A 27697-nucleotide genomic window follows, 5' to 3' on the forward strand; every position below is an offset into this window, starting at 1 on the left:
ACGAGGTTAAATATATTATACCATCTCATCCAATCATTCCTATCTTCCACCATCTCCCAAAGATCCACAAGACATTGGTCGACCCTCCAGGTCGCCCTATTGTCTCTATCATTGGATCTTTGGGAGATGGTCTGTCAAGATACGTTAATGGTTTCCTTCAGCCATTTGTTAGGAAATTGCCCTCATTTATACGGGACTCTGGTGATCTTCTTGATCAGATCGAAAATGTCAAATGGAGTAATGATTACCTGTAGGCAACACTTGATGTTACCTCTCTGTATTCTGTTATACAACATAACCATGGGCTGGCAGCTGTGCGCCAATTTATTGAGATACCAGAAATATCAATTTTTCAATCGGCTTTTATTTTGGACGCTATTCACTTTTTACTCACGCACAATTTCTTCACATTTAATGGTAAGTTTTATTTGCAACTTATTGGCACTGCTATGGGCACACGTTTTGCTCCTTCTTTTGCTAACTTATTTATGGGATGGTGGGAAGCACTTTTTATTTATTCAAGCACTAATTTATTTCGCCACAATATTGTTTTTTACAAAAGATTTTTGGACGACTTAATTATTATTTGGAAAGGGGATGTCACTACACTTCACGCTTTTGTATCTTATCTTAATGACAATTTTTATAATTTAAAATTTACATTAAATTGTCATTTTCAACATATTGAATTTCTGGATCTACAATTATTTGTGGACATAGACAAAACAATACAAACGGACGTTTATAGGAAGCAAAACGCCAGGAATACCTTTCTTAGGGCGGACAGCTGCCACCCATCTCACATCATAAAGGCCATACCAAGGGGACAGTTCCTCAGGCTGAGAAGGAATTGTTCCACTCTCAGTGGTTTCCTTTCTCAGTCTGAGGAACTTACAAGGAGATTTTTGGAAAGGGGATACCCCAAATCAAATATAGCAATTGCTTTTGAAAATGCATTACATACAGAGAGAGCATCATTGTTGCCCATACATTCAATTGGGGATTCTCGCATTTCTATTAACAATAAGACAATTGGTTTCAAACAGAACACACATGGATTGATAGAATCAAAAAATAAATGTCCTCTTTTTATTTCACAATTTAATAAACAAAGTGGAAAAATTAACTCTATAATTTCAAAACATTGAAATATCTTATCCATGGACCCTGTACTTAAAAATTATGTGGATTCTGGTCCCACTTTTGTATATCGTAGAGCGAGAACAATTGGATCTCATGTTTTACCAAGTGAACTCAAAAGTTTAGGGCCTAAAAAACCTTTTATTACTAGGGGTTCCTTCAAATGTGGCTCTTGTAGTGTATGCAAACACATGAAGCCGTCAAAAAGTTTTCTACAATTTGCCCTGCCACCCCCACATGGTGTGAATAGATTATCTAATAGGGAATTTAAGATCAACAGTTTTATAAATTGTAAAAGTCAGTTTGTGGTTTATCTTATAACATGTGGTTGTGGCAAGAGGTACGTGGGGAGGAAGACTAGAGCCCTTAAGGTCAGGATGTTAGAGCACTTAAGGCTCATAAAATTGAAAGACACCAATCATCCAGTCTCTAAGCATTTCACTGAATGTGGTCAGGGAGGAACTAGTAATTTTTCCTTCATGGGGATTGAATCAGTTATTTCTAAATCTAGAGGAGGTGATCACATCAACCTTCAGGACCGTAGGGAGGCGTATTGGATCTTTACTCTACAAACACGCTTCCCTATGGGCTTGAATATTGATTGGCAGTTAACACATTTTTTGTAAAAATATTCCTTATAAAATATATACTATTGTTTTACCATTTGGTAATTCAGGTGCAATAAGATCAGTTGATAATATATTAAACATTACATTTTGATCAAATTAACCCTTGAGCTTAAGCTCAATTATGCAAATGTTATATTTATAAAGTTTCAGCTTGAATTTGTTCTTTGATGTATTGTGTTGATAATACTTTATACATGACAATGGTTGTATTTCCCTGGTTCCTAGGGTTTAGGTCCATAATTTGTGTTATGCAGCATATATGTTACTATGTCTTTAAGTTCATTTATTCTCTGCACATTTTTTAATCATGTTTGTATGTTTTTTATATTCACACTTTTTTGCATTTAGCTTAGTTGCAACACATCAAGTTTTTTAATCTATTCTCTTTATGTTCTGTTCATAATTCAATATTCCTTAACAAGTGTTAGCCTAGCTTTATTTAGTTTCATTCTGTTGTTATTGGCATGCCCAGCAAGTAGCAATATACCTTTGTCCTGCAGGGATGTTTTATAAAGCTTTGGTATTGTGTTTCCTATTTCTGCCCTCATCCAAAATGGCCACACTGCTTGTGTGACTTCCTTTTGCCCTTAGATCGGCACTGAGTCGCTCTGCGCATGCGCGATGACGCGCGCAGCGTCATGAGGTCATCAGGTTCCAATTTTTGGCGCGAAACGGCATACAGGTAAGAGGGTATATAATGGATGTTATCACATTGTGTTTTATCCTTGAAAAAGAACGCTGTGACGTTCGAAACGCGTTGGATGGGTCTTTTGTCACATTAAAGTGCACTTTTAATTATTTTTCGTTTTGGGTCCTTCCTGCTCCGTTTGTGCTGGTGCGCTTTTGGTCTCCTTTTTCCCAGATCACAGTCATGCCTGGCAATTTTCAGGGCGTCTTCAGGGCTGGTCAAGGGATCGTCACTCACTGGTTCCGGCTCCGCTTCCCTGGGATGACTGGTTGAGGGTTCCTCACTGTTGGCACCGGACAGACACTTCTTTGGGGTACACGACTTCTGCCTTGGGCCCTCTGGATATTCGGTTAACCGCGGGACGAATTCTCCATTTTCTCTAGGCCGCAGGACAACTCGGTCCCCCTTTTCCTCCACAAGATCTGCGGACGTGTCTGTTCCTTCCACGGTAAGTGAAGAACTGCTTTTCTTTTTCTTTTTCCGCCTTTCTGATTTGGATGACACCGTCCCTTCAGGGATATTGTGGTCTCCATCTTCATTTTAAATTTTAGCGGCTTCATTATATACGCCAGGCTTTTCTGTTCGTGCTGAGTTCAGGCACCCCCACCATTCTTGGGGTGTTTTGTGGGTGTGACTCGGTTCGGGTTCCCCGTAAGAGATGTCTTCCACTTTATTGGGCTGGAAGGGCCACTCTTTCATGGGGTTGGGTTCATTACAGGAACGCTGCATCTTGTCCTCCATTTTCAGGCTATCAGGTGTCATTTTCTTCCTGACCTCAGGAGGCACTATTGCAGCTGTTGCCACTGTATTTGCTAGAACCCCCCAATTGTGGTAGTCCTACAGATGGGCATATTTTGCTTGTAGAGGTTGTAGCTCTCACAGGCATCACTGTAGACTTTTCTTTCTTGGGAAAATTATTATTATTATTTTCAATATCAGCAGTACTGTGCATGCATTTTCTCTTATCAGGTATACAAGATGTGCAGTTGCTAGGTAAAAAAAAAGTCTATTTGCTCTACACCATTTACTTGCTAGGTGCAATCTCTCCGCTTCAGCAACAGAATTTGGTTTTCTGCCTGAGTTCAGTAATTTTCAGTCTCATCTTTGGTTATTATGGCATTCACACTTCACACTCTGGGTGTCTGTTTTTGCTCCCAAGATATATATAGGCAGACCTTTTTTATTTGCAGAAAAAAAACATTCTTTCATTCCCGGCAGGGTGACTCAACACTCAGCATTTGTTTGCTAAAAATTCCCCTGCTTCAGCACAGTCTTGTATCAATGTTCACGCTTTTCCGCATATACTCCATTCACAGCTGGTAGCCCTATGCGGTGTGGCAACCTTTATTTGCAAAATCAGTACCACTCGTGGGTCACCATCTGTATTCACTGCTTCAGCGAAACTTTTGAAAACAACAAACACCTATCCCTTTTTAAGGGCTGACTCACTTCTTGAACCCTGACTATGGCTGAAAGGCAAAACCCCTATTTCAATGACCATATTACACTTTGTGATAGGCAAAATAAGGTTTAGCTACTTCAGCAGTCTCTTCTGGGTTTTTGTAAGTTTCAGTGCAGTGTGGTTTCAATGGTGTGTATCCCTTTAATTCCGATCTCTGCTGCATGAGGTTTTTTTTTTTTTGTTTTTTTTTCAGACTGTTTGTAGGCCAAAAAGCATAACAAAAAATTTCACATAAAAATCTCGGGTCCTTTTTAACTTCAAAGACACCTCTTGTCCCACCTCGGACACCAAATGTAGATGGACGTTCACAGAGGTACATAATTGGAGGCTTTTATAAGGTGAAATTATAATAGGCTTTATTGTGCCTTTTCCTTTTCATCAGGAAATCATCCAAACACAGGGGGGGGAACAAAGCTTCTATTCACTTGGGAGTATCTCTAGTGAAAATAACATGCAATTAATTCACAACTCCCTACGTCAAGCATGTCTCGCAGCCCCAACACATATAGCATGAAATAAGCAGATATAAGCAGTCTCTTAAGAATAAAAGTCTTATCTGTTCCTTGGAGGGAGAATCTTCTCAGTTCCTGGTTCAGCTCCCTACTCAGGGTGTGTCAGCTTCAGGTTTAGTAGTTTTCCCTGTGTCTTGAAATCAGCTCTGCTGTGTTTTCTGGCAGCGCTCAAGACATGTGGTGTCTCCAAAGGTCATCTCTCATTCAGAGCTAAGGAGTCCTTTCCTGTCTCAACAGACAGGCTTTTGTAAGCAAACTAGATCAGGCAGGTGGTGTTTATTAATTGACTACCAGCAGTTAACCCCCACACTGCTAGATTAAAGGCACATTACTTGAACAGGGATTACTCCTCTGTTACAACCATACTGTTGTGCTGTACAGTGGCGGCCGCCTTTATCCTAATGCGGCCGGATCCGCGTCTCTCTGATAACCGCGGGCAGATGCGTTTTGTTTGTTTTTTGTCCAGATTTTATAGCGGTATTTTAGCGCTCGTAATATTAGCATTTTATTATCGCTGTCTGCAATACTGCAATACCGTCTAAAAACTCAGGGGGGCGTTCGCGAGCTGTTGTCTTGGAAGTCTAATACTTTAGCAGTTCAACCTACGTCAGTACACAGTCTGCGTGTGCGCACGCAGTAATTGTAAATTTGCATATTTATACATGAATGTGCAGTGCTGTATGTCATTTGAAAATTGTTGAAACGCATAGGCGTGTGCTGTAACAGTATCACATTTCGGCATATACAGGGCTCTCCCCTCGCTCGCCCACGCACACACATAGGATAAATAACTGCACTGCAGTATTTCAACTTCTTATGTTATCTACAGTGCAGTACACCTCTCCCACACCATTACTTTGAATGTGTCTCTTTCTGGTTTCAATCACATTCCTGCTTGATAGTTAATGATTACTGCGCATGCGCCTGTAAATTCACCACTGCTTGCTTGCAAAGTTTGAGTGAATGACTCAAAAAAAAAAAAAATCTCCTCATTTGTTATTTTTATTTTCTCCACAAGCCTGCCTAGACCAACTTGATTTTACAATAATCAATCTGTGCTGTAGCTTTTGACTACGACCCTGTGCGTTTGACTGCACATGGTTGGTTTGTGTGCTTTTTATGTACTGTATTTGGGGGTGTAGGGATCAAATTATTATGATGACCTGCCTTTTGAAATTATGTAATTTCTTTGAACTGCAGTACAGCTAATCCTTCATGCAGCTGTACCCTGTACCCCCCTCCCCCACGCACACACACAAGGCTCGCTCAAGGATTTGAAACTCTTATTGACAGACACCTCTACAGAGTTATTCAGTTTCTGAAGCTTGCCATTGTGTTTTTAATCCGTCCCTAGCCGAGCATCACCTCACATTTGCACAGCACTGTGAGAATTGAGAGTTAAAAAACCATTATCTGATTCATGTTGTTGATGCAGTAAATTACCACTTTTTGTCATACTTTCTTTTGTGGAGGGGGTAATCTGGGCTCGAAGCCTACCTTCCTTTCCCAAGTGTCGCCTTATGGTGAGTTATGTCCTGCACTAAGCAGAGAGCACAGACCACAATGTTGCACTTGCAAAGTCTCGGACACACTCTCACATATTATGATATTATGGAGGGTATTGTGAGATTATTATAAAGAAAGGTCACTCAGAGTTTGTATAAGATAAGGTTTATCATTTATTGTATCACAACAATATTCAGAAATATCAGAAATATCAGAAATATCACAACAAGCTTCTTATAAGCTGATGGCTAGCAGTTACAGTATGTTACCAATCCATTCCTAACTATGCAGAGATTATATAGCTGATATGCATTGTCAATACTCACAAACCAAAAGATATTACGATAGGTCAGCCAGTCCCAGCTCAAGTCTCATCTGTGTGACTTCACACCTAAGTTCGGTTCTGGTTTAACATGGAGTCGGGCAAACCTATTATAGAGTGCATTGTTTGCTGCGTACGTGTGACACGTGTCATGTGTCCATGCTCTGTGGTTTGTGACGTATGATGTTTACCATCAAAAATTACAGTTAGTGACGTATGATATATGTCGTAAGTTACTGTTAGACCGTGGCCTGTTTACCGGTGTTAGTTCCCCTTTTAGGTCTATGTAACCTGTCCCAATATCCTGCCACTTCTGAGCAAAACAAGCTATTATTTCTAAGACAAGAAAAACCAGGATTTTAACAGTATACTCTAAGCTATACTAGGCCTTACAATGATACTATGTATATATGTACCTGTGACCTGTATTCATTATGCGTTATATGCCAGAAAATACCTGTAATCCATAACACCCTCTCCTACACATAATTATCATATTTTTGCAAATGCAGAAAAACTATCAAAGCAGAAAATATTCATTATGTGTACTTTTGGAAGACAGTGTCACCGCTCTCTGATGTTGATGAGCTTGAACTCACAGGAGTATGTGATTGATCGCCAAAACACCCACAACTGCGCATATGTGCACAAATTATTCCACGATGGGAAGGTATCAATTTGTAAAAATCACCCAATTGTAAAGCGGGTTGATGTTGACGTTCATACATACTTAAAAGCGTAGTATCCCAACGGGCCCCAAAACAATGTTGATGTTTATTACCTGAACATGCAAACAAAGTGGTACAATTATGTGACCCGTGGCTAACAATGCTGATATGACCTTCTTCAATTGTATAAAAAGACATTTGAAATATTTGACGGTGAATGTCTCTACACTTGAAGTTGGGTTGATCACCAAGAGATAGCAAAGATTTCACTTGCCAAAAATTACATAACATTAGCAAGCTACGCGGTAGCAATGTCCCATTAGGTGTTAAAACTGAAAACGGTCCTGAGGAAGCAAGAGAGTTCTGATACATAAAGTCTCTCATCGTGTTGTGAACTGCATGCACTTTGCGTGGTTTCCGATGTGGCAAAACCAGTTCATCTAAGTACATCCTCATGGAAGTTTGATAGGACCGTGGTAGACGCAAGATTTGTGAAGTATCTTTCTTTTCGTCTGTGTCCTTGCAACAAAGCATACTGCAGCAGGTTAGATTTGACCTGTGTGCTTAAAACAGTATATTAGTATCTAGGTAAAAATGTAAGCATATATGCTAGAAAGCAAAATGTGATTAAGCTGAACGCCTCTTCATCTTCATCATTTGAGTCAGAGATTTGACTTATAACAGAAACAGAATCACTCAGCAGGTGTCCTGTGGTTATAAGAACATCATCGTTAGTAAGCAATTTTCTTGTAGATGTTTTACTTGAAACTTTACATTCATTCATGAACTCTGTGTCATTTTCATAATACACTATGGCATTAATTGTTGCATTCGTACCCCACATTGCCTCTGAGTAGGGTATGTTAACAATATTATGTGTGGTGCACGTGTCATAATCACAGGGTTTATCATTTGGAGCTATTTGAACATTCATCAAATCGCTCATTGCCCTGATTACCGTGTCTACATTCATATGCAAACTATCATTGAGACATTTCTGGAACAGGGAGTAGACTTTGTAATTAGGTTTCATAATCATTATTCGCTCCACACACCAAAAACCTCGTAACCCAGAAAAATGTAAAAATCCTTGATCAATCATTTTCGGTTGCCAGTTAAAATAGCCTTCCGTGAGATTGTAATAAAAAGAACACGGTTTACAACCGTATTTGAATACTGTAGTGTCCTTATCACAGATTCCTTCATTGATCAATTTCTCCAATGTGATACCACACGCATTCTTGAAACCTTTACATGAATGGCTGTAGTATGTAGGATTGGCAAATGTAGCAAAGCGTGGTTGAGTGCAAGTGTCCCATGCTGTAGGTTCACGAAACAACATACCATCACCTTGTGTATTCCATTCTTTCGGGAGTGCTGCTGTCTGTAGCTGTCCAGTTTTAGCATCTTCCATCACATCTTGAAGTTTGTGTAACAGGTCCTCAGCGGTTATTGATGAGTTCCACATTCTGAGTAAATACTGTCAGAGCAAAAAACAGTAGAAGTATAAGGTCTTACCCCTCCAGGTATTCTGTACTCTTCTTCTTCAGCACCTTCCCAGAATGCCACTCTTGGATCAGTCTGTCCGTTGGGAACAAATCCGTTCTGAGTGATTTGACCTGTATTCAGATAGAAAATAGGGTATTGCTTATACCTTATATTGTCCATGGTCACACCAGGCCGAGGGCAATGATCAGCTTTCAGCTCCTTCGTTGGCCATTTACGTGTTCCTTGAAAGTCAATGAAATAGCAATGTCCAAATTCAGCATGACAACGTTGTTCACGGTAGCTTTGCTGCTTCCAATGGTCATGAAGGGGTAAATCATATTTCAGGCTTGTAGATTGCAGCTGTTGCATCTGTGCATTCAGATGTTGTGTCACCAGCTTCCTCCCTTCTGGCGTAGTTATACCAGCTTCTTTAGCTAGCACAGTAGAATCAAACAGCACAACCTGTGAAATCCCCAAAGTCTTTCGTTTCTGGATGATAGGTTTAGGAAACGGCTTCCAATACACACCTTGAGGTATACCCACCGACTGTATCTCCACCGGTTTCAAATCGTAGTGTAGTCCTCGTTTCACGATTCCGGAGTCTGGTGTGGTAATACCGTGTGCAGCTGTACGTTTCCAGTTGATGATCTCGCCTTCTTGCTGAGTCACAAAATGCCATTGTAACCTGAAAATAACGCTGGCTGATATTGCTAGAAAAGCAAAACAGATTGAGAGACACAAAATAGTCTTTAACAGTCTTTTCTTTGTGATTACCTTAGCCATTGTTTGATAGGCCTTCCGGTAAATATTGCGTTGATCCGGTATGGCAGGTAACACATATATATGTCTTTGGTCACTGTCAGGGAAGTCAGCTTCAGCTTGTAGGACCTCACCTGCGTGATTAGTTTCCACATCCAGTTGTCTTGCAATCTGTGCTTCGAGAGGCTGCAGCTCCATCGAAGTCTGTCGCAGATACGGTGTCTCCTCCATCTTGAACAGTGTCGTTACTGCAATGAGCTGTAGGCTTAAGATTATCGATACTCACTTTTCTTTCTCTGCCTTTAGTATCTTGGATAACAAAGGTTCTTTCATTTATCTTTTTCAGTATTGTGGTAGGTTTCTTCCACTTAGGCCGCAACGGCTTTACCTTAGCAACCCTCTCCTGGACCGAATGTCCAATCTGCGGCGTCCAAGCTGCAGGATTACGTGGTGTGTGGGCTGTATGGGAAAAAGAATCCCTCAATTCCTGTAAAATTAATATTTGTTCAAGTCTCCCTGGGACAGAAATAGAATCATTAGTAAACTGTGTATTCATAGGAGTACCATATAACAGTTCATGTGGTGTTTTACCAGTTATTGTGTTAGGAATATTATTTAGGCCAATTTGAACCGTAACTAAGAGTGGATACCACTGTGTAGGCCGATTAGATAGCATTTTGGTTAAAAGTCGTTAACCTCGTAATTTCTACGTTCAGCAATTCCAGCGCTTTCCGGGTGCGACGGTGAGCTGAAGGCCCAGTCAATACCTAATATTGCGGCCCACTCCTTGGTTTCTGCTGCTGTGAAAGCAGGTCCACCATCGGAATGAAAGGCCTTGGGCTTAGCCACACTTACTAAGGTGTTGAGACAATTAAGCGTAGAGCTAGATGTCGTACTACGAACGGGGTATAACCACGTAAACCTTGTACAAGCATCAACACAAACCAAAACATGTTTGTAGGAATGTGATGCAGGCAAAGGTCCAATATGGTCTAAATATATTAAATCAAACGGTTTGTTCGGTATTGCATTAATAATAAATGGTGGTGTCTGATGATTAGGACTGTTTACCAACCGACATTACAGTTTCTTAGAACTGTCTTAACTGTTTTTCTCATGTTCGGCCACCAGTATTTGTGTTTCAGTGTCAACAAAACATTTTCTCTCCCTAGGTGAGGGTGTCCCACACTGTCGTGTGCTTGCGTAGCGATCTGCACTCTGCTTGCTACAGGGGGAACAATGAATTCATTAGCATCAATTACAACCATGCAATTATTGTTGACCTGTTTAAATGAGTATTTCTTAGGATACCCAGGTGGATTAGGCCTGGTAGTATCCAGACAAGCATACAACTCTGCATCGAGACTGGCTGACTTTGACTGTGCCCTTGTTAACACTTTGTTAACGGCAAATTTCTGACTTACAGTTTGCGCGAGACTATCTGCAAACTGGTTACCCATAGTATGAACCGATGAACCAAGCGTTCTGTGCGCTGGCTCGTGTACAATTTCAATATCAGGCTTTTGATCAAGATAGGCCGCAATGGCCTTCCACTTAGCTATATGCGTGAGTGGTTTCCTTTTGGCATTCAAAAATCCATTTGACCTCCAAATTGGTAGGTCGTCAGTGCTGAACGTGATAAATAAGCGGAATCTGTAACTATAAGTACATGTCCCTTAACTGTAAGTGCTTCTTTCATAGCAAAAGCTAATGCATGAATCTCTGCAAACTGTGCAGAGTGATCTCCTATAGGTAATTGCCAACTGTGTAACAAGTTCATATTTGCGTCATATTTTGCAATTCCTGAACCTGCAGATTTATTTACTCCTTCTCTGCTGGAGTCTACAGCGGAACCATCTGTGTAGAAAATGCATGTATAAAAGTCATTTGGGTGTGTTTGATTTTCCCATGTCACTCCTTCAAAAGGGGATGGGAGGTCATCTAGTGTAGTTAAAGTTTTATCATGCACAAAATGTATTTGAGGATCCTCTATAATTGTGTACCACTTTAACCAGCGGCTTCTTAACGCCTCCCTGTCCGGAATGGTCTGTTTCTGCAATGTTGCTAGTGAAGCTACTGAAGTGTATATATAGATATCCTGTCCCTGTGCCAAATCACGTGATTTCAGCACTGTGAGTGTAATCGCTGATAATAGTTTCTCAAGCGGCAAATATCTCTTCTCTGTGTTTGTAAATACATAAGATAATAATGTAATTGGTACTGTCTCCATAGCATTGTAAATTCTAATGTATGCAGCTAGAGGTGAAATGTTGACATATGCTGACAATGGTTTTGTTGGGTCGCGCTGCGCTAAGTAGGAAGCATCATTAACTGCTGCTAATAACTTTCGCAATGCCTCATCCTCAACTGTTAACCATTTAAAAGGTGTTTTCGGTCTAGTCTGCTCTGACTTAATCTCGCGTGATATTGCGTGATGTAATGGTTCAATCAGTACATTAAAATCTGGGATAAACGTCATTGAAAAATTCAGTAACCCAATAATGCTTCTTAACTGTTTTAGTGATTTAGGAACACTGATGTTGGAAACTTTTTCTCTGTAATTAGTAGAGAGGCCTCTGCCATTTTCAGCTATTTCAAAGCCTAAAAATGTCACAGTTTCTCTTGCAAGCTGAGATTTCTTTAGGGAAACAAGGTAACCTGCTTCTGTCAATGTAATTAACACTTCTGTCACAGCTTTAAAATGCTCTTCTTCTGTGTCATGTGATAAAAAGACGTCATCAACATAAGTTTCTATATTGTCAAATTTAGACAACAGTGAGACTACGTCTGCTGTGAACAAAGCTGGACTATTTACAAAACCTTGTGGTAAGCGTGTAAAAACCAATTGTTTACCTTGCCAGGTAAATGCAGTTAGCCAATAACTCTCAGGCGTGATTGGATGAGAAAAGTACCCGTTGCTTAGGTCCAACGTAGTTTTAAAGCGTTTACGCTGTAATCCGCTTAAGATTGAAGGTGAATGTGTGTTCTGTGCTGTCACTGAAGGTGTGACTCTGTTCACTTCCCTATAATCTAACACCATTCGCCATGAACCATCTTTTTTAGGCACTGGATATACTGCAGTATTCATCTGGCTATACTGTTCAAGCAGTACTCCTTGTTTTAGCAAATCATTGATTACAATTTGTATGCTTGGTAAGGCGGCATGATTAATTTTATATTGTGCTTGTTTCTTTGGAAGTGTAGAACATGTGTTAATATCATGTACAATTCCTTTTCTTAATCCCACCTGATTTTCCCATTGCTGAAAAATATACTTGTGTGTCATTAACCAATTATACAATTTTGTTTTGTCATTAAAAGCACTTTCATTACTTTGATCTGTGATAATTTTTTCCAAGTCAAATTTCACAGTCAATTCCGTCTGCTTGTGGTTTTCTGTAACTTCCTCTTTTATTGTAATGAAGGAAGCAACATCTTTGAATGCTATTAGAAAGTCACAATCTAATCTATCATGTTCAACTAATTCAATAGAAACTTTCCTGTCATTAATTTTTCATTCTAAATAATACGAAGGATAAGTGCCATTTCCTTCAATTGTTTGTATTGTGATGTCGTGTACATAATTTTCATCTATTAAAATATCAGTTCTTACAAGGGATATGTCGGCTTGTGTGTCTAATAGGCCAGTATAATCTTTTCCCTTATAGTGAATATGTAATATTAGGTTAGTCATTCCTCAAAGAGGTCTGCAGGAAAGTGTGTAATCTTTCCAACAGTTTTCTTCGTGGTTGCTGGTGCAGAAGCAGCCTGTTGTTTAACCTCGCGTTGGCTATTTGTCAATCCTGAAGTCTGCGTAGCAAAACCTGTACGCTTGTCACGAAATCTAATTTCGCTAGTCTTGCCTTGCCCATATCTGTCAGGAGTTTTAATGTGTTGTCTCAGATTATATCTGGACACTGCACCCTCATTACGAGCTTGCTGTTCAAAGCGTGTAGTTTGTGGTGTAGGAGTGTCTTGTCTTTGTGTAGGAGTCTGAAAACTTCTATTATCTCTTTGAAAATTACCTCTTCTGTCCCACTGCTCGTCTCTAGGATAAACTGGAGTCTGATACTGGGTGAACGGAGGTCTCCACTTTCTCTCTTGGACAGGAAAATTTCTCCCCTTGTCTGCGTTCGATCGCTCAGGCTTCCTGTCACTGGCTTGTGGCTTAGATAACCCTATAGGATCCCCGGTCAAACTCCTGCCAACGAGAGTGTACGTATTTTTCAGGATTTCAGGAACCATTATTGTTTTTTGTTCTACTGGTACACCTTGTATTTGTCTTTCAAGGTCTAACAGCAAACCTTGTCCCTTAATCAAAGCCTTCAGACAACCCCACACAATCTCATGGTTGCCTTGTGTAAAGCGTAACCCCAAAATATAAGCTGCTACAAACCCACTAGTCTTATTAACCTGTCCTAGCGTATCTGCCAATGATGAAATAGTAACTTTTCCATGGGTTTTCTCATACACATTGCTGATGACTGAATCCCAGTCTCGTGCTTCAGCCAATGTGATTGACAAACCCGCTGGTAGCAAGGAATTCACTAAAGCAAGTTTCTGATTTGCGGTCGGTGTGGGATACACTCCATCTAGTGAGTGCGTTCTCTCATTAAGCCACAATGAAATGTCTTTTGGATTAGTTGGCAACCTCCCAATCGTAGCCTTAATATTCGCCATAGGGATACAAATTTGTACCCGAGGTGGTATGTCAATTAACGCTTGAGCAGCTCCTCTTGTTGCGCACTTTTTTCTTCACTCATTCCCTCTTGTTGCTAAGAGGACATTAATAATTTCTCTTAACAGCGTGATTTCTGCAGTTGCATTTCCGCGCTCTGTCAGAACGTCACGTGCTGCTTGTGTTAACTCAGGTAATGTAACTGGTGTAAATAAGTGTGTGCGACTCTCCCCATATTTCGCACCAGAATTAATAGGACCATGTCTGTCCACGCCTGTAGCAATCACAGGCTGTTGCCCCAAAATGACAGTCGCTGCATTATGTGTCAAATTAATGATCGTGTGTGTCAACGGATCATATGCCTGTTGTATGTATCTGTATGTGTTTGGATCAGCTGTGGTGTCTATTGTTAGATAGCAGTATCTTGCCCCAGGTCCCCACGGGCCAAATTGAATTTCAAATGCCAGAGTTTCACCGTTAATCAGATCTCTCTGATACTGACTCCTCATTAAAACATTCATATCTGCAGCTCGTGCAAAATCCGTAACAGCCATGATATACTATATATATATATATATATAATGAAAATTGTACCTTCTCTATTATAAAGAGGAAATAGCATACACGTGTACTTTCAAGATTAAATGGGTAACGTAAGATTTATTATACAACTCATGAGTAATTAACCACATTGGGGCGCCATAATCTGGGCTCAGCCTGCCTTCCTTTCCCAAGTGTCGCCTTATGGTGAGTTATGTCCTGCACTAAGCAGAGAGCACAGACCACAATGTTGCACTTGCAAAGTCTCGGCCACACTCTCACAAATTATGATATTATGGAGGGTATTGTGAGATTATTATAAAGAAAGGTCACTCAGAGTTTGTATAAGATAAGGTTTATCATTTATTGTATCACAACAGTATTCAGAAATATCAGAAATATCAGAAATATCACAACAAGCTTCTTATAAGCTGATGGCTAGCAGTTACAGTATGTTACCAATCCATTCCTAACTATGCAGAGATTATATAGCTGATATGCATTGTCAATACTCACAAACCAAAAGATATTACGATAGGTCAGCCAGTCCCAGCTCAAGTCTCATCTGTGTGACTTCACACCTAAGTTCGGTTCTGGTTTAACATGGAGTCGGGCAAACCTATTATAGAGTGCATTGTTTGCTGCGTACGTGTGACACGTGTCATGTGTCCATGCTCTGTGGTTTGTGACGTATGATGTTTACCATCAAAAATTACAGTTAGTGACGTATGATATATGTTGTAAGTTACTGTTAGACCGCGGCCTGTTTACCGGTGTTAGTTCCCCTTTTAGGTCTATGTAACCTGTCCCAATATCCTGCCACTTCTGAGCAAAACAAGCTATTATTTCTAAGACAAGAAAAAACAGGATTTTAACAGTATACTCTAAGCTATACTAGGCCTTACAATGATACTATGTATATATGTACCTGTGACCTGTATTCATTATGCGTTATATGCCAGAAAATACCTGCAATCCATAACAGGGGGGTTGTTAATGATTATGATTATCATAAATGTAGATAAATATTTATTTTATTTTATCAGGAACAAAAAAAACAAATATAAAAATAATCATGAATAATACAAAATGCAGTCTTTATTAAGTTCTTCAGTCAGAAGGAAATCGAGGGCCAGTGGATAATAATGAATAATGCACATTGATAATAATATTAAATAATAATATATAATATACAGTATAATAATATATATATAGTAATATAATTTTTTCCGTTTTTATCTTCTTCCTCATTCTGTGTACAGTACAGTTGTTCGTTGAGAGAGGAGAGGTTTTGTGTACATCATGACTGCAGTTTAGATACTGTACACTTAACTGTACAAACAGTTCAAACTTTACATGATACCCCTCCTCTCCCCCAGTCCATCCTTTTTTATATGTAAAGACAAGAAAACAAAAAATTAGTGCAGTTATGTGCATATTGTATTATGGCATTGTGTGCTGTGTAGTACAGTCAAACTAGTCTATACTGGAACTACTGTATACTGTGACTACTGTTAAATACTTTGCAACCAGATGGCTGGTGCTGCTCTCTCAGGAAAGAAAAAAATTGAGCAGTTAGGTGCATATTATGGCATTGTGTACTGTATAGCTACTCCATATTGGACTACAGTATGCAGTTAGTACTGTCAAACTACTCTATACTGGAACTACTGTATACTGTGACTACTGTTAAATACTTTGCAACCAGATGGCTGGTGCTGCTCTCTCAGGGGAAATCTGTGCCATACTTACCTGTATCATACTGTACTTACAATACTACAGTACAGTACTAGAGTATACCATACTACCTTTCTGATGCTTGCCCATTACGCGCGATCACAATGAGCAACACAATCGCAATATTGTCAATATATTTATTGCATCATTCCACGGTGAGTACATCGTTCCAAAAACTCAGTATGCCTTGCGCCAACTCATCCTTTTTGGAGGGTTTCACGACTTTTCGGATATGGTCCTTCAGCTCATGCCAGACCATTTCGATAGGATTGAAGTCTGGCGATCTGTTATTGGAGGGGGGAAAAAAGGACAAAAAAGGACTGTAGACGGACGTTCACAGAGGTACACAATTGGAGGCTTTTATAAGGTGAAATTATAATAAGGCTTTATTGTGCCTTTTCCTATTTATCAGGAAATCATCCAAACACAGGGGGGGGGTTGGGGAACAAAGCTTAATTCACTTGGGAGTATTTCTAGTGAAATCCCATGCAATTCACAACTCCTAGTTAAGCAGGTCTCCCAGCCCAAAACACATAGCATGACATAAGCAGATATAAGAAGTCTCTATAGAATGAAAGTCTTATCTGTTAGCTGCTGTAGAGTAAGCTTCTCTGCTCTCCTGGAACCGCACCCGTGCGTGCACAGAAAATCAGCATCCAGGTTTAGAAGTCTTATTTGGTGTCTTGCAATCAGCTCTGCTGTTTCTTCTTGACAGAGCTCAAGACATGTGGTGTCTCCAAAGGTCAGCTCTCATTCAGAGCTAAGGAGTCCCTACCTGTCTCAAAGGCAGGCTTTTTCTACCAACTCTAATCAGGCAGGTGGTGTTAGTTAATTTGCTACCAGCAGTTTAACCACCACACTGCTGGATTAGAGGCACATTTGTGAACAGGGATAAGTCCCCTGTTACATACCTCCCCTGTTTGTGGGAAGCTCGGGCTTACCACGGCCAAACCCATCCTTCCACTCTCATTCGAGATCTTTCTGTGACTTGAATGAGAGTGGATGGAGCAAGAGAACCCTCTGTCCCGCTGGGATTGGAGCCCTTTTTCCAGTTTATTTTTGTCTCCTCCCGAAGGTGCTTGAGATCAGCACTCCTCAGTCGCTCGAGGAGGACTTTTTCCACGTAAAGTCTTTTTATCGTGTGGGCGGTCATGAGATTTCTGTTGCATCGGGCACTCCTCTTTTTGTAGACAAAGTGTATGGCAACAGTTGTAGAGCAGTTAGGACTAGCCCTTAGAGTTTTCTGCTCTTGAAGCGGTCTTTCTTCAGTTTCTCCACACCACGGAGTCGCCAGTTCAGCTTCTTTGGGACTGAGTTGCAGCTCCCCCTCCTTTTCCAGAGAACGTCCTATTTTTTCAGCTTCCTCAGCTAAGGATTCTTCTGGCTTTGATTCTGCACTCCTACCTCTGTTTGTTGCCTGTTGGGCAGCTGTAGGTTTGGCTAGTGCTTTCTTAGGTGGCTCAAACTTCATAATGTTGTTTTGAAATTGCGTGGAGTCCCCAACTCTCACTGTACCTTGTCCTCACGGGCATTAGTTACTGGGGGATACTGGTGCTTGGGCAGAGCCAATACCTTTTTCCGTATTGGAGGAATCTGTAAGTTACTGGCCTGCAGATTCTCAACCTGTTTGAGTGCATCTTGCAAGTCTCTTCTCAGGGAATCTATCTGCGCACTTTGCTTCCTCTGAGTCTGTATCAGAGTCTCCTTCATATTCTGGAGCTCTGTAATTTTTGTCGTCAAGGTTGCCGCTGCGTCTGTTTTCTCTGTGGTGTACTGACTCAAGGGAATGGAACAGTCTCTCTGTCTCTCCAGCTCTTGCTCCAGTTTCTGAGCCTTCTCACGCTCCCTCTCATACAGAGTCACCTGGTATCGAAGCTCTGCTCCCAATGATGCTCTGAAGACATGCAGCGTGGCCTTTAGCTCCTCATTTCTTCCTGTAGCATTTGCTGCTTCTCCTCAGCATACTGGAGGTGTGTACGCAGACCTTGCAGTTGGTTCTGCAGTCGGTGCTCTGCTTCAAACTTTTCCTTGACTTCTTCTGTCAACTGAAAATTTTCTTCTTTCCGTTTTAAGTTCTCTCTTTTTAATCTTGAATTTTCTCTTTTTTCAGTCTCTGTATTCTTCAGGGCTTCTTTGCAGTCCTCCTTCCATTTACGCACATCTGCTTTGAGAATGACACTCTCCTGGCGTGAGACTTCCTTCTCTAGGTTGAGGGTCTGAAGCTCCTTCTGAGAGACTTTGAGATCTGTATCAAGATTACCAATAGTTTTTTTAGCAATGTCCAGCTCCTCAGTGAGACTGTGTAGTTCCTTTCTGGAAACTTCCAGATCTGTGCGGCAGCTGTTGGTCTCATGATGTGAGGCATCAAGTGCTCTGCGGAGTGTCTGAACCTCTTTCTGAGATACGTCCACTTCTATCCGGAAACTGTTGACCTCCTGTTGTGAGGCATTCAGCTCTATACGAAGAGTGTGAACCTCTTGCTGGAAGACTGTCATCTGCTTCAGTGCCTCCTCATACTTCCGCTTTAGCGTAGCCACCATTTTATCAGATTGGCTCTGCTTTTTATCCATGGCGGAAATAGTAGCCTTTGCAGTATCTAGCTCAGTCTTGAGATCCTCCAATTCGGTCTTGGCCACAGAGTAAATTGCGAGCACAGTCTTCTGTAGCTCAGCATTATTTTCTCTCTCCCTTTCCAATTCTTCACAGAGCAGATCACAGTCACGCCTGGCAATTTTCAGGGCGTCTTCAGGGCTGGTCAAGGGATCGTCACTCACTGGTTCCGGCTCCGCTTCCCTGGGATGACTGGTTGAGGGTTCCTCACTGTTGGCACCGGACAGACACTTCTTTGGGGTACATGACTTCTGCCTTGGGCCCTCTGGATATTCGGTTAACCGTGGGACAAATTCTCCATTTTCTCTAGGCTGCCGGGCAACTCGGTCCCCTTTTTCCTCCACAGGATCTGCGGACGTGTCTGTTCCTTCCACGGTAAGTGAAGAACTGCTTTTCTTTTTCTTTTTCTGCCTTTTTCATTTGGATGACACCGTCCCTTCAGGGATATTGGGGTCTCCATCTTCATTTGAAATTTTAGCGGCTTCATTATATACGCCAGGCTTTTCTTGCAGTTGCTTTAGCTGACAGAAATATTGGGTGATCTGCTGCTCCCGCTCTGTCTCCTGCTGATCATATTCGTCAAAGGGAGCGGTCTTTTCTGTTCGTGCCGAGTTCAGGCACCCCCACCATTCTTGGGGTGTTTTGTGGGTGTGACTCGGTTCGGGTTCCCCGTAAGAGATGTCTTCCTCTTTATTGGACTGGAAGGGCCATTCTTCCGTGGGGTAGGGTTCATTACAGGAACGCTGCATCTTGTCCTCCATTTTTAGGCTATCAGGTGTAATTTTCTTCCTGACATCAGGAGGCACTATTGCAGCTGTTGCCACTGTATTTGCTAGAACCCCCAATTGTGGTAGTCCTACAGATGGGCATATTTTGCTTGTAGAGGTCGTAGCTCTCACAGGCATCTCTGTAGACTTTTCTTTCTTGGGAAATTTTTTTTTTTTTTTTTCAATATCAGCAGTACTGTGCATGCATTTTCTCTTATCAGGTATACAAGATGTGCAGTTGCTAGGTAAAAAAGTCTATTTGCTCTATACCATTTACTTGCTAGGTGTAAACTCTCTGCTTCAGCAACAGAATTTTGGTTTTCTGCCTGAGTTCAGTAATTTTCAGTCTCATCTTTGGGTATTATGGCATTCACACTTCACACTTTGGGTGTCTGTTTTTTGCTCCCAAGATAGATATAGGCAGACTTTTTTTTTTACTTGCAGAAAAAAAACATTCTTTGCAGTGGACTATTCCTTTCATTCCCGGCAGGGTGACTCAACATTCAGCAATTGGTTTTGAAAAACCTTTTACACAGTTCAGAAATCACTTTTTCCCCTATAGGGCAATTTTACACTCAGCATTTGTTTGCTAAAAATTCCCTTGCTTCAGCACAGACTTGTATCAATTTTCACACTTTTCTGCATATACTCCATTCACAGCTGGTAGCCCTATGCGGTGTGGCAACCTTTATTTGCAAAATCAGTACCACTCGTGGGTCACCATCTGTATTCACTGCTTCAGCGAAACTTTTGAAAACAACAAACACCTATCCCTGACTCACTTCTTGAACCCTGACTATGGCTAGAATGCAAAACCCCTATTTCAATGACCATATTACACTTTGTGATAGGCAAAATAAGGTTTAGCTACTTCAGCAGTCTCTTCTGGGTTTTTGTAAGTTTCAGTGCAGTGTGTATCCCTTTAACTCTGATCTCTGCTGCATGAGGTTTTTTTTTTTTCCTCAGACTGTTTGTAGGCAAAAAGAATAAAAAAAATTCACATAAAAATCTCCGGTCCTTTTTAACTTCAAAGACACCTATTGTCCCACCTCGGACACCAAATGTAGACGGACGTTCACAGAGGTACACAATTGGAGGCTTTTATAAGGTGAAATTATAATAAGGCTTTATTGTGCCTTTTCCTTTTTATCAGGAAATCATCCAAACACAGGGGGGGGGGGGAACAAAGCTTAATTCACTTGGGAGTATTTCTAGTGAGATCCCATGCAATTCACAACTCCTAGTTAAGCAGGTCTCCCAGCCCAAAACACATAGCATGACATAAGCAGATATAAGAAGTCTCTTTAGAATGAAAGTCTTATCTGTTAGCTGCTGTAGAGTAAGCTTCTCTTCTCTCCTGGAACCGCACCCGTGCGTGCACAGAAAATCAGCATCCAGGTTTAGAAGTCTTATTTGGTGTCTTGCAATCAGCTCTGCTGTTTCTTCTTGACAGAGCTCAAGACATGTGGTGTCTCCAAAGGTCAGTTCTCATTCAGAGCTAAGGAGTCCCTTCCTGTCTCAAAGGCAGGCTTTTTCTACCACCTCTAATCAGGCAGGTGGTGTTAGTTAATTTGCTACCAGCAGTTTAACTACCACACTGCTGGATTAGAGGCACATTTGTGAACAGGGATAAGTCCCCTGTTACAAGGACAATTAGTTTAAGAGATACAGTACACAGTAAAAACAGTTGGAAAAAATTTGACACGGTTACCGCACTTACTACTCTGGCATCTTCACCCAGTTGATACCGCGCTCAAGGATGTGCGCTGTTGACGCGGTATGCTTCGGATCGTTGTCCTGGTAGAAACGGTGACCATCCGGGAACTCACGTGTGATGTATTCCACAATCTCAGGCACAATTTTCTCTTGGAAGAAAGCTTTATTCATGATTCCTATAACAAGAAAAGAAAAGTGCTCAAAAAACTGCACACTAGTACAGTACAGTGCGTAAGGCACAAGCGTGTGACATACATTTTACTGTACCTTCAAAGATGACGATGCATCCAGGTCCACGCCTAGAGATGGCACCCCACACATGCGTCTTCCCTGGGTGTTTTGGACCCGGCTTCATAGATATGTGACCTTTTTGTGGAATGCAAAGGTGGCAAATCTCTCCAGCAAAACAGTAGACTCGTCAGTGAAGATGCAATCCTGGAAAGTTTCTCCACTGTCGATCCATGCCTGGGCCTGGACCACTCTCTTGATTTTGTTAACGTCCCTTATCATAGGGTACACTCCGTAATGACAAGGAATAAATAATTTTATAGGTACAGTACAGTTTCTTAAACAACACTTTTACCTCCTGTGCTTTCCAGTACAAACCTCACACGTCCATATTTCCATCCAATTCTGCGTCTCATCTTCTTTATGCTGGTCTCGGATACAGTGAGATTGTGATTTTGCTGCAGAGTGTATTTGACCCTTAAGGAACTCTTCTCATCATTCTCTTCACTTATTTTGTCGACCAGAAGAGTTGTCTCCCTACAATGTACAGAAAAACAACAATCCGGTAAGTTACAGTGCAGTAGGCCACAAGCACAGCACATCATGTGCAGTAAAAATAGTATACTGTACAATGAGATAGATCTACACAATGGTTTTATAAATATACCGAAATAACTAAAACATTGGAGAGATCTACACAATATTTAGTTCCATTAATATGCAGCAATATAAACAATATATATACTGTTGTTATATAAATATACCGAAATAACTATAACATTAGAGAGATCTACACAATATATTGTTCTATTAATATGCAGCAATATAAACAATATATATACTGTTGTTATATAAATATACCGAAATAACTTTAACATTAGAGAGATCTACACAATATATAGTTCTATTGATATGCAGCAATATATTATATTTTATTGTATTATATAGTTATATAAATATACTTACGCGTTAGTTACCGTTGGTGTCCTCGTGCGTTGCATGATAGCACACGGTGGTTGATGGCACAACGAGGCCAGAAGCAGCTAACCAGCGTTGGATAACTGCAATTCGGTGTCCGCTCGTGTACATCTTCTTAATTCGCATGCTGAGCTCCTTTGAAATCTTTTTAACAGGCATTTCTGCGAGTAGAAAGAAATACAAACACAAGAATGTATATTCGATGTTTAGTCGATGTCTATTCAATGTGCAGTGAATCCACAAAATGGATGGTATATTTATACGTTAATGACTCACATTAGAGTACGCCCACTTTTAACACCTGTACCTCGTCACCATGCATAAAAGGTTACACACTTTGCATAGCCCACCACTCGATGATCTTTATCTGAACTTGCCCTTGTCCAGATACTGCATTGTGCCATCTGCTTTCATGGATCAACCCCGATTCTACGGATGCAGGACGCCACTCGCCTCTGCCATGCCTGTCACACAGAAAAAGCGAAAGGCGGCGGCGGCAGCCGTTTCCAAGCCAAGGCCAAAGCGACAGGCAAAGGCTAATAATGAAAACCTTTTGCTGACCCCAAAGGCTAAGGGTTTTAAAACACGTAAGCCTTATTATGTCAAGAAGAAATACGGTGATGTACACACAACGCAAAACAAATGGCAGCCAACCCATCGAACCCGCAGGCCACTTCTTCGTTTATGCTTCGACGACTCAGCCGCCGCTCTCCCTGAAATCTACAGCCCATCTTCTCCACTACTCGTCCAGGACGCTGCCACCGCTTTACCGGAAACCCACAGGCCAGCTTCGCCACTGCTCTTCGGCGCCGCTGCCGCTGGTGCCCCTGAAATCAATGGGTCACTTTCTCTATTACGCTTAGACGACTCTGCCGCTTCTCCTCTCCTGGAAATCCACAGGTCACCTCCTCCGTCCTTCGGCGACGCTGCCGCTTCTCTCCATGGAACCCCCATCTCATCCTCCATAGCACCCATCCATCCAGATGTCCACAGCATGCCCTGCACAAGACCCAGCTCTTTAGACCGCATGCTGATTGAGTTAAGTGTGGATATCCCCAGGAACTCTACTGTGCTGGTAAAGATAGATCTGCTTCTGGAGACCATGCTAAATATGGATCAACGGATGCAGAAGATGGATCAACGGATGGAGAAGATGGATCGACGGATGGAGAAGATAGAGACTGACATAGCAGGGATAAATAATTTGCTTGGTGTTCATGCCCCTGTATCCCCGACGCCGGAGCAGGAGGGTGGCATGGATATGATGAATGGGACCTTTGTTCGCCATCCAACACCAAGCGCACCCCCTCCACCAGAAGATTTTGTGTACATGTATGCCGTTGAGGAGGAGGATAACATGACAACCCCGTCAAGACCACGCCAGGAGACAACAAGGCGACCAAGACAGGAGGAAAGCTTCCTCCCAGACAACCTACCGTTGCCCGCCGCCACAAGCACACCCGCTCCCAGAAGAACACCCGCTCCCAGAACCCAACCTACATACACTTGCATCGATACGGTGCCCGGCATCATCCTGCGCGAGCTGCCCAATCCACTCAGGGAGAAGTATAGGGTGATGAGTGCTGGTTTACCCCACAAGTATGCCATGTTTATTTTCAAGCACCACGTGTCATACTTGTTGTACGGCGAGTGGGCCTACAAAGTGAACTATGAAGGAAATCACGTAAAAAGGGCGCTTCCTGAAAATTTAAGAGAGACTATTGTTTAGGAATTGCGGCGCTATTTTTCAATGACAGATCCTGTATTGAAGAGCGTTCGAGACTCCATTAATGGCATTTTGCGCCATACAAGGCATCGGCCCTGGAAGGACAACTGGTGGGGATCAAATTTGCGTGACTGTTCCACTGTTGTTTATTTTTTGTAAATGTTTTGACTGTTTTGACTGTTGCGTGTTTTAACTTGTATTAATAAAGAAATGTTTTTACTTACTGTACACACAGGACCTGCACAATTCCAGTCCTCGAGCGCCTCAAACAGGCCCAGTTTTCAAGGTTATCCTGAAAACCGGGCCTGTTTGTGGCCCTCGAGGACTGGAGTTGTGCAGGCCTGACTGACTGTTCTGCACACCATCCTACTGTAAATGTTTTGGCTTTCTGTACTTTAATAAAGGAGATGTTGCGTTTTGTATATTTAATGAATAAAGAATTCTTTTTAATAACACCATACTGTTGTCCTGTACTGTACATGTTTTGACTTTCTGTACTTTAATAAAGGAGATGTTGCGTGATTTAACTTGTATTAATAAAGAAATGTTTTTACTTACTGTACACACAGGACCTGCACAATTCCAGTCCCCGAGGGCCGCAAACAGGCCCGGGTTTCAAGGTTATCCTGAAAACCGGGCCTGTTTGCGGCCCTCGAGGACTGGAGTTGTGCAGGCCTGACTGACTGTTCTGTACACCATCCTACTGTAAATGTTTTGGCTTTCTGTACTTTAATAAAGGAGATGTTGCATTTTGTATTTTTTATGAATAAATAATTATTTTTAATAACACCATGTGACTGTTAACCATACTGACTGACTGTAAATGTTTTGACTTTCTGTACATAAATGTTTCCACTAGCGGTAAACCATACACTTTTTGATGTTTTGAATTGCTGTACACTTAAAATGTTTTTACATTGTACAGTATTTGTAAATAAATGTTTTTGTACTTACTCCACCAATAAAAGAAAATATTGATTTGTTTTAAATTGTTCCATTGTCTCCTTTTATACTGTAACAAAATACAGTGTTTCTAGAATGTACACTACTGTCCATGCATACTGTACTGTATACTGTAGGCATGCTCAGTACTGTACATCACAAGAGTATTAAAACAATACAAGCTGTACGTGTATAGAATACACATATGTAGTGGAATATATGTAGAATAAATGCATACTTTTTATTTTCTCTGGTTTATTATACAGTATATATAAAAAAGTATTGTATACAGTCTGAAAACCTCAGCATACTGTTTCAGGTACAGTATTCTATCCTGATCAATAACAACGGCCACTAAACTGTAGACTCCGGTACGTGTTTTTTTTAATCCGATTCAGCAATGTGCAGGCATTGTTACACAAAGCGATATTATCCATCGAAATCCCTGCATTTGCCGTTTTCCGCATGAGATGAGAAAGTTTTCTTTTCTGAGGAAAAACAAATGTCGATGTGATGACACGCATATGCGTTTCAAGAAGGTTCCAATGCATACGCATGCTCCTAGCTTTTCACCAATTGTGCAGTATCTACTGTAGAAGCAGCTCAGCCAATGATATTGCTTACAGGAGAATCGCTTGACTTTTGAATCCCACTGATATTGATATTTTCAAAATAAAAAAAACAGAATAAAATACGGCAACATTACTCACCATAGACTTTCCCAATCAGCTGGCGCCGAGCCACTGCCAGTCCCGTATTCTTGATCATACACATTCTCGATCATACACCTGTAGTCAGCTGATGAGGCTGGAAATCACTTAGGTACATGCAAGCTTGCTCAAAACTGATCGCGAAATCCGACTCAGGCTGCAGGTATCCGGACGGGGACAGACATCAAGGGTTGTCACTGACGGTCGGACCGTTATTGGAAGCCGGTGCTGGTGCTGGCGCATTGCTTGCCAGCGACTGACGTTTCTTACTTGGTTTTAACACGACCTTTCGCCTTTTGCCGTCTGCATGATCATAGATACAGGAAAAAGCCGGTGATACACACTAATACCCTGCAATAAAATCGGGATCAATACGAAAAAAACATGGATCGCTACATAACTTTTTCCTTATTGCACGCTTCCACACATGAGGATCTGGCGAAAAATTTTAAAAGTCATAGTTTTCGATAAAATACTGAGAAATTTGAACAACTGTTGCCATCTTATCATCTGTTGCATTAATCGCGGCCCATATTAAATAAGCGTACGTTCTGTCGGGTTTTTGGAACACGGGCTGCAGTTCTGCACTCATGGCGGGACTCTCAGGACAATAACCGGACCGGAAACGGTGCTTGTCTTATTTTTTAATGTGAAAAGCCTAAATTGATACATTGTTGTAAGTTCTTCCTTCAGTCCCAAAGCCAATGTACAATAGCACACTGTGGTATCTTTTTTAAACACCTGCAAGTCGACACATTACTGAAGCGCATGCGCATTACAATTCATGAATATCTGCCATCTGGCGGACACGCGAAGAATTGCAACCAATTAAATCCGAACCGTTATCAATAAACACATCAACCGCGGGTGTGAATGCAACATGAATGCGGTCAGAATGCGGTCATTATGCGGCATGAGCGTGGTGAAGTGCGGTGAAGTGCGTGGCATTGGGAAAAAATCCCTGAAAAAAATCGGAGATGTTGGAGAATAAACAGGGCCGCGGCTGTAGGTGTCAAAACATTTGGTTCTTGTGTGCATTTTAATGACAGCAGAGAACAAAACCTCATCCTTCTTGTCCCTGTTTAAAACCTGTAGCAAAAATACACTTTATTGAAAATACATGTTCCCCTTATTTCCCTCTTATATTTGTCATATGTGTGTGCTTGGGGTGTACTATACTGCAAGCTCATACAATCCTGCCAAATGGGGACAACAAGGGACAGAGGGAGAAATGAGACATGTACAGTGCATGAAAAATTAACCCCTTCATCCCCAATACGAAATAGGGGTAAGCAGCTGAGCACACTGCCTTTATTAATGCGCTGATTACACCCATTTTCTTCACACTTTCCCTCCCGTTTGATCCCAGTGTATGTGGTTGGTGCATACACTGTAATGGGAAAAATACACGTTACCAGGGTGTGACGTGGGGAGGAAGGGGTTAAACTGATTTGCTATGCATTACTGTGTTTGCCCTATCCCAGCTGTTTTTATCCCCCATTTCCCTGCCTGCCAGGTTAAAAGGAAAAAATGCATTGCTTGCCATACCCTCTAACCGACACATGATGGCGGTATAGCAGCCGGCATTTCAATGAGAAATACTAATTCTACAACGAAAGCACCCAGAAAGCTGATTTTTGAGGTGCAAATACAGTGAACCACTACATGTACATTGATATAAAAATTACGGTTATAACACAAACGGAACATGTTGTTTTAATAAAGTGTGTATAAACTGCAGATCTTAAATGTAAGGCAGGATGTGTTTGGGTAAGACAAAGGAATTCCTAGGATGTACAGCTGTGAGATGGGTGAATGAGCTGTAGGTATTTTTATGACGGAGCCTCAAAGAAGTCTAGCTGATTTAGCATCTCCCTGTCTAAAAGAGTGT

The 27697-nt window shown here is 41.3% G+C and overlaps 1 protein-coding gene across 1 annotated transcript; it reads right to left on the minus strand.

The window, feature by feature from the left end:
* Positions 1–8376: 8376 nt before the first annotated feature.
* Positions 8377–13281, minus strand: LOC142490561 (uncharacterized). The gene is made up of 2 exons (XM_075592981.1): positions 13200–13281; positions 8377–9633 (listed from the first exon to the last, which is right to left on the minus strand). Exon 2 carries the CDS (start codon positions 9403–9405, stop codon positions 8377–8379), a length of 1029 nt encoding a protein of 342 aa, XP_075449096.1. The 5' UTR covers positions 9406–9633; positions 13200–13281.
* Between the last annotated feature and the right edge of the window lie 14416 nt (positions 13282–27697).

This window comes from Ascaphus truei, chromosome 3 (genome assembly GCF_040206685.1).
Source record: "Ascaphus truei isolate aAscTru1 chromosome 3, aAscTru1.hap1, whole genome shotgun sequence".
Lineage (NCBI taxonomy): Eukaryota > Metazoa > Chordata > Amphibia > Anura > Ascaphidae > Ascaphus > Ascaphus truei.

Coding starts and splice junctions, on each gene's coding strand:
- LOC142490561 (XM_075592981.1), bottom strand. CDS start 9,405: ATGGAGGAGACACCGTATCTGCGACAGACTTCGATGGAGCTGCAGCCT.